This window comes from Rhagoletis pomonella, unplaced genomic scaffold (assembly GCF_013731165.1).
Source record: "Rhagoletis pomonella isolate Grant_MI unplaced genomic scaffold, Rhpom_1.0 Rhpom_scaffold_00005, whole genome shotgun sequence".
NCBI classification, from domain to species: Eukaryota; Metazoa; Arthropoda; class Insecta; order Diptera; family Tephritidae; genus Rhagoletis; species Rhagoletis pomonella.
In genome coordinates this window covers 65,028,888-65,036,195 of record NW_023458559.1, presented here as the reverse complement: position 1 = coordinate 65,036,195, position 7,308 = coordinate 65,028,888, and the positions used below count along the sequence as shown (strand labels likewise).

Here is a 7,308-nt window from a genome sequence, read left to right as displayed (position 1 = left end):
AGAGGAGAGGAGAGGAGAGGAGAGGAGAGGAGAGTTATTGAACGCAAAACTAGTAAAAACTTAAAACTTACGCTATTCTTACTCTTTCTGACAGGTTAATTTTGGCGCGCAGTTTTCTTTTTGATTATTTGATTTCCCATCGTTATAAAAGTAAAAAAATATATATTGGATTTAAATTATTCATCCATATTTTCATTTTACTAATTATGTTTCATCAAATCATTCTTTTAAAATACTTTGTTTACATTTAAATTTGAAACATAACCTTACTTTATGACTCCTGCAAATCCCTGCTATTAAAATTTTGACTTACAAGAATTTGCAGCTCTCTCGGGTTATTACGCTCTCGAATTCGATCTCTCTTGCAAATTTTTTGGGTTATTAAATGCATTTCCAGTAAAAACTTGCAAGTGCTAGTAACAATTCGTAACAATTTTTTGATATTGAATGGACGTAATATCTCTAAGTTCTGTGTATAACTTTTGAAGGCAAACTCTTTAGATTTTAAAGCAATTACATTTGTGATATCGACCCACAGTGTAACGTCCGCATATAAGGCACGGACAAAAATAGTAAACGAGTTCCAATTTCGCCGAAATTTTGTATATCGATACCTGAGTGGAAGATCAACCTATATTGACGGCCAGTTCGAAAACGGTCTCTCTTAGACACATAAAAGCAAATGAGTACAACGGACGAGGTAAGAATGAAACGTAACTAGCCATATAAGTTAAATAATAAACAGTTTTATGCAATTATTTACCAAGGTGCGTTCATGAAAGAATGCGGATAAACAGATAAATTTAAGCAATTTATCCCCTTATCACTTTAGATGAAGACCCCTATTGAAATTAATTCAGTGCATATTTTCCATATCTTCATAGTTTAAGATATTATTTTATTTAGGCTACTGGCAGCCCACAATACACGCCAAATATATACATATATCGAGCCCTAACCGCCAAAAGAACGTGATCGACATTTTTTTTTAATTACGTCTTAGAAACGGCTTGATGAATATGCTGCCAAATGAACTGCTGATAAATGTAAACAAATGAAATTGCAATAAAGAGAGATAGTTGCGCCGATAGTATTTAGAATGCAACGCTGAGCTGCCGCCTTGTTGAAAAAATCGTTCAATGTTATAATAAATTAAACAGTGTATAATTATATAGCAAACATCTTAAAAACATATATTTAGAAACGCAGTATTATGACAAAATATTTTAGTTACTTTATCACATCAGTAATATAAAATATAATAAATTTGTTTGCAACTTTTCATACGTCTGTCAGCTGTTTAGGCTACGCCCAACACATTGAGTTCAGGTAGCGTTAAAATTTTTCGCTGGAAAAATTACGGAAACTTGCCCATTGTGCGACGTGGTGTTGTACTCCAGGGTTAAAGGTTTTGCGAGTTTTTACTATTGACGTGTCAAGTTTCATGTAAGTATATCGAATTCCATGCATTTTATGTATGTATGTATGTACACTAACTACGCAAAGAAACCTTCCATCTACACATCGACTTTCACACGACCACAACTGCCGCCACCAACTTGTCGCTCAAATGGAAATTTACTTATTTTAACACAATTATATGTAGCGTACTTTACTCTTTTACCACATAACAGGCAAGTTTTCAAGGTTTTTGATTGTAATAAATCGGATTTACACCCACCCACTTCAAAAAATACACGAATATTAGTTGATGGTATGCTGCTCTACCACAAAAATAGCTAAGAGGAATTTTTGGCAACAACGGAATTTCTTTATGAGAAAGTGAAGATCTGCTAGGTGAATGAATGTGAGGTGGAGAACTTGCTAGCTTGAAAAGAGAAAAGAGCTAAATTAGGAGTCATAAGTTTGAGTGGGGCAAGTGTATAAATATTTCTGGCAAAATATTTTGGTTAAAAGTTCAGCAAAAAGTGCCACATGAATGAACTTGGCAAAGGATATGGAAAAAGTTTTCACTTTTCACATGCACAACTAGAAGCACATCAGTATGCTTGTTCATATGCAGCTACCATATGTATAATTGTAAGATTTGTATGCGAAAAGTTTGTCTAACAGGATGCAGTATCAGAGGACACTCAAAAGTAAATGCCTTAAAGGCTAAAGTAGTAGTTAAAGTAAGGAGTGTAAATGCAGTAGAAGAGGTTTAGAAATAATTAAGCATACCGTCGATGTTTTTGTGAAACCACCCATCGACTAGTTGGAAAACCGTCTAAATCGCCGTTGTGGCAAAAAAAGAGATTTTGTAACACTGAACTCCAGACATCGAGATTTATGCATAAAAATCACAAAATCGTTATTAAAACAACATATTTGTAAAATAATATAATAATAATAATAATATCGCCTCAAAGAAAACCCATTTTTTCACTCTCCTGTAAAATTTAAGTGCCATAAGATAGGCGGTTTTGCAATTGGTCGATGGGCGGTTTTGAGAAAACATCGACGATATGTACATATCGCATACCTAAATCTAAAGTGGGTAGAAAATTGAACTGCTTGTGGGTCGTACAGATTCAACGCAATAAATAAAAAAACAGGTATAACAGTAGTTTTTTAGTTAATATATATAATCACGAAGAAAACAATATTTCCATAAATTGCATGTATGTCCCATGAATTGATTTATGCAAAAAAAAATCGCCCAAAATTTTGGTTTTAAGTTGATCGCACTTTAGATCTAGGTATGCGATATGTATATATTTAGATATAAGGTATTTTAAAAGATAAAAATTAAATTGTGGGAAACTTTGTAAGTATTTAGTGCAAAAAATACATTCATTGATAAAAACTGTTTCGACAGCCATAACAATGTTAACATATATTGGGTTTAAGGCGTGATGGAGTCCGAAACAGGTCAAGCCACGAGTATTTGTTGGCTTATTAAATTAGTCCAAATGCCTTTTACGGCAGCTCATTCTGCTCAGCATATCCGTTATTGATTCTTAGTACCAAGTGAATCCTACTTACGTCACGCAATTACATAAATGTATTGACACAGCAGTGTCCTTCAAGTGATTAAACTTTAAAATCTACTAAAATATTTACAACCTATTGAACTCACGGCCATTCAACCCCATATACATACATACTTACATAGATTCTTATACTTATACATACAAACCCATGTATAAAAGTATTTTATAAGCGTCTACCCTTAAGTTCCTAAGAAAACATACTTGATAAACTTTTCACTAAGCTACGCCAAAGCTGCATATTGTAGTCATTTATATCTATGCGTGAATATAGGGGTTTGTGTGTACATATCGCACACCGTCTTCAAAAGAGTCCAAAACTCAAAATTTGGCATTTTTGAGATTCTGCGCTAAAAATGTACACAGAGCTTTTATTTACCTTTCAGCAAAAGCTGGAGCAAATGTTTGCTATTATTTGTTAAAAAAAAGCCTAGGGTAAAGTCGCCCTGCCCATATGATTATCATGTGCTAAGAAATAATTTTCGCATTTTCTGACAAACGTATTATTTTGTATTGTGACTATTTTTATGACGGTGTGCGATATATGCGATATGTATGTATGTATATTACATACAAGCATTCACACAAATCGAAATTCAATTTAATCGATTCATTTTATTACTTCTCGTCGTGAATATTACATTTGCAAGGTGGCACATACCAATCAATGCAGCTGAGGAAGGCCTTAAATCTCCGCCGCTATCGTCAACTGTGCTGTTTTTATTTGTGGTGAACATTGCCAGCTCCGAATGGCATAAACGTATTGTACATTGGCATTATTTGTCCATCGGTGCTTCCGTTTATTGGTTATTGGTTCGATTTTCATACTTTGCCTCTTTTTTTCTTGCTTTTCTTTTTCGAGTGTGGTTTTATACTGGTGGGTCGCTGAGGTAGCTATTTTGGTTCATGTATTTTTTGGGGCATTATCTAGCTCTTTCCTTAAAATTAAAATGATGGGATTTGAAAATTTTTTCGGGATCTCCTTTAAGAAGTAATTTCTTTACTTGTTCGTGTCAAGCACTTCATAAGATTTTCTTTGAAGATTCACTAAAAAATCGATACTCTTAAAAATTTTTTAAAGATTTTTGGAACTTTAGTTTGTAGGGTGTTAACGAAATTTAAAAAAAAAAAATAAAAATCACGTACAAATTTTCTCAAAAATAGAGTAAATTAGAATTATTCCACTTCTGAATAAATCGAAAACTTCGTATTTTAAACCGGTGCCTTTCTAAGGCCGTTTGCTCAAGTAGCGTTTAAGATTTATCGATAACTATTAAAAACTATCACATTTTCCTGTTCACGTACACAAAAATCCAGCAAAGTAGGGTAATTGAGAGACAAAATTTACATTTCATTCTGATGAAAAGCTGCTAGTTTCTGCTGGAAAAATTTTTGCCAGCAGCCATTTGCCAGCATGAAAAACAGATGATCAAAGTCATCGTTTTCAATTTATGAAAATATGGAAATTAAATTTAGATTTAGATTTATTATTATGATTTTTAAGTTTGAAATAACTAAGGTATTAGAACTGCAAATGTATCGGAAGAAAGCAAATACTCATTTACTTACGTTTGATTAGCAAAGTGCTTTAGGAAAACTTTTAATTTATATTCTTTTCACGTTTTGGGCCTTTCTATGTAAACAAAATTTCGATCAGCTGTACTAAAACCATCGTACAGTTCCATAAGTAAAGTAACTCTTCTTCTTACCGTTTTTTCTGGCAGGCTGTAGGTGTGTTTTTGGCAGGCTGTAGGTGTGTTTTTGGTTATTGTATTGGTGTTTTTGGTTCAGTGTGTTAGTGTATTTTGAATAAATTGTAATAGAAATAAATGAAATTGTAATAGAAATGAAAGAAATTGTAAAAGATAAGAGCACATGCCAAAAAACAGGTGATCTCAGCTGTAGGCATATTTTGGCAATCAGCTGATAGTGTTTTTACTTATGAAACTGTACGATGACTAAAACCTTGAAAGTTTTTGCTGGTTTTGCGTTCGCGTACTTTTGCTGGCGTTTTCTCTTTGAGAGGGATCAGATAAAAATTCATTAGAATTTTGCTGCTGAGAGTTTTCTGCTGGAAGAATACGCGAATACACCTAGGGCTGGTTTCTCCAACTCAACTTAACTTAGTTAAGCCAATTTTATTGACTTCGTCAAGAATAAGCTGTGTAAAACGTAGGCTAACTTTTAACTTAAATCCAAAAAGTGGCTAAACTAAGTTGAGTTGGAGAAACCAGCCCCTAATGTTAGCTTGCTCGGCAATAGAGCTTTGAAAATAGTTTTTCTTGAAAAAAAACTGCGCTAGGAGTGTACAAGTATTTAATCATATCTCTATTGAATTTTCCTGAAGACTGAAAGATTTTTTACCAATATAAACTACCGTTTCAGTATTTTAGGAAAAAAGCAGTTATTGTGGAATGGTCTATATTTCTGTACAAATCTTTGTAGTACGAATAATGTGGAAATGTACATACGTTCATTATTGTGTTTTTTGGATAAGCTTTTGACGCGATTTCCTTTGACATACAAATATATATACGTACATATGTATGTATGTATATATGTACGTATTTGAATTCTATTAAGTGCATCATAATCAATCAAAGGCTGAATTTTGGATTTTGAGTTAGTTACAGCTTTTTGTATTTCAGCATTAATGTGAGATAGGGCCTTTCTTTATTAAGGTAATGATATGAATTACACCAACCAGATATCGAAGAAGACTTTTTGCCTTTATTTACTTTTTTCGAACCCCTAAATCTTCAGCAACTATCGACCTATTCTTACATAAGTTATAACGGTTTAAATTACATTAATTCATGTTCACTTACCTCGATTAAACTATCACTGCCCAAACAAACGGCAACACCGCCTCGTACTTTTTTGTCGCCCCCAGTCGCTGACGAGTTTACACGCACACTTGCTGTCCCGCCGCTACCAACATCCGCGCGTGTTCCTACACTACCGCCGCCTGCAGCTGTTGCTATTACAATTTCGTCCTCTTCGTCGTCGAAAGCGTGACCCTCAGCCGTTGTGCCAGTAGTTGCGACACGTTCTTCGTCGTCCGTATCGTCTGCCAAACCAATGCCCGCGGCTAAATTGAAATCATCAGAAGCGCCTGCATCCACATCCAATTGTTCTTGGAAACTTAAATCTAAATCTTGGGGTAATTTTGCATATTTGTTGTGACTTTTCATTTTCCAAATGCGACGAGACGTTATGTTGATGTGCTGATTCTTATATTATTATTTTTGTTGCTTTTTAAGCCAACGAAACGGGGTCAGTTAAAGCATGGATGAGTCATGCGTGCGGCAAGGACGTAAAACGAGGTAATTATAAGGTTTTAAAAGTAGTTTCTATTTTTAATTCTTATTTGAATAAAATTGCAGCGAAAATTCGGTTTTACGGTATTTCAAATGTTTTTAGTCACTTTTACTTTCCGCTACTGGTTTGCTTGTATTTTGGCATTCACTAGACGAATGACACCACGTCATGTCACTGGCATGGAGAATTGAGCACAATCGATTTTTCGTCGCGTTTAATTTGCGCCGTTTTTTACGTTTTTCACATTTGCTACTTATGTACATATATACGTACATACACTATTCATATGTGTTAATTCTTTCATTTACTTTTATTCCAAATGGTAACTATGTACGTAAATTTGTCTGAATGTTTCCATTTGAGCCGCCAACAGGTTACGCCACCACTCACTTCCTCCTCACTCCCACTATTTACCAACTCACAATGAAATTGGCAGCACTGCTTTTAATCCATCAAATGTTTTTGTTCTTGTAATTCTTTGTTTTTTAATGTACGCCTACAGTGCCAAATGCTAAATTCTATCAATATGCGACAGCAGCGTTTCCGCCGGAAGAAATCGCCTCAGCGCTGTGGCGAAAACAATAGGTCGCCGCGACAGCAACAAAAATCACAGGCGCCAGCGATTCAAGGACGCATAAGAGGTGACGCTGGCGTGGCACTAGCAAAAGTCAAACTACGAAATCTCAAATGCCATTACAGTGCAGCCATGTAGACAATGCTGTGGCAGTCACAGTCGACGTCGCTGTGTACGTCGTCGCTGCACTTGCGGCAAGATTTCACGCCTCAGCGCTGCTCTAAAGCGATTAGGAAACTGCAAAGACGTTCACGTTCAGCAGCGTTGAATGGCACTGAGTAAATGAAGTACTACATACAAGTTGCACTCACGGAAATACTTTCACTGCCAAATGGGGAGTCGATGGGCGGTGATGTTATGGCGACACACAAAAATATCAGCAGAAATTGGAGCAGTGCATTGCTGCGCGTGTAATTAAATGGA

At 35.2% G+C, this 7,308-nt stretch overlaps 1 protein-coding gene across 1 annotated transcript in view; it reads right to left on the bottom strand.

Annotated features, from left to right (window-relative positions):
- The window catches only part of LOC118739356 (calcium-transporting ATPase type 2C member 1-like), a 592,847-nt gene extending 586,594 nt beyond the window's left edge, over positions 1-6,253 (bottom strand). Inside the window, exon 1 of the mRNA XM_036470621.1 lies at positions 5,819-6,253. Coding sequence (XP_036326514.1) covers positions 5,819-6,184 — 366 coding nt within the window. The 5' untranslated portion in view covers positions 6,185-6,253. The remainder of the gene's footprint in view (positions 1-5,818) is intronic.
- Positions 6,254-7,308: the final 1,055 nt, after the last annotated feature.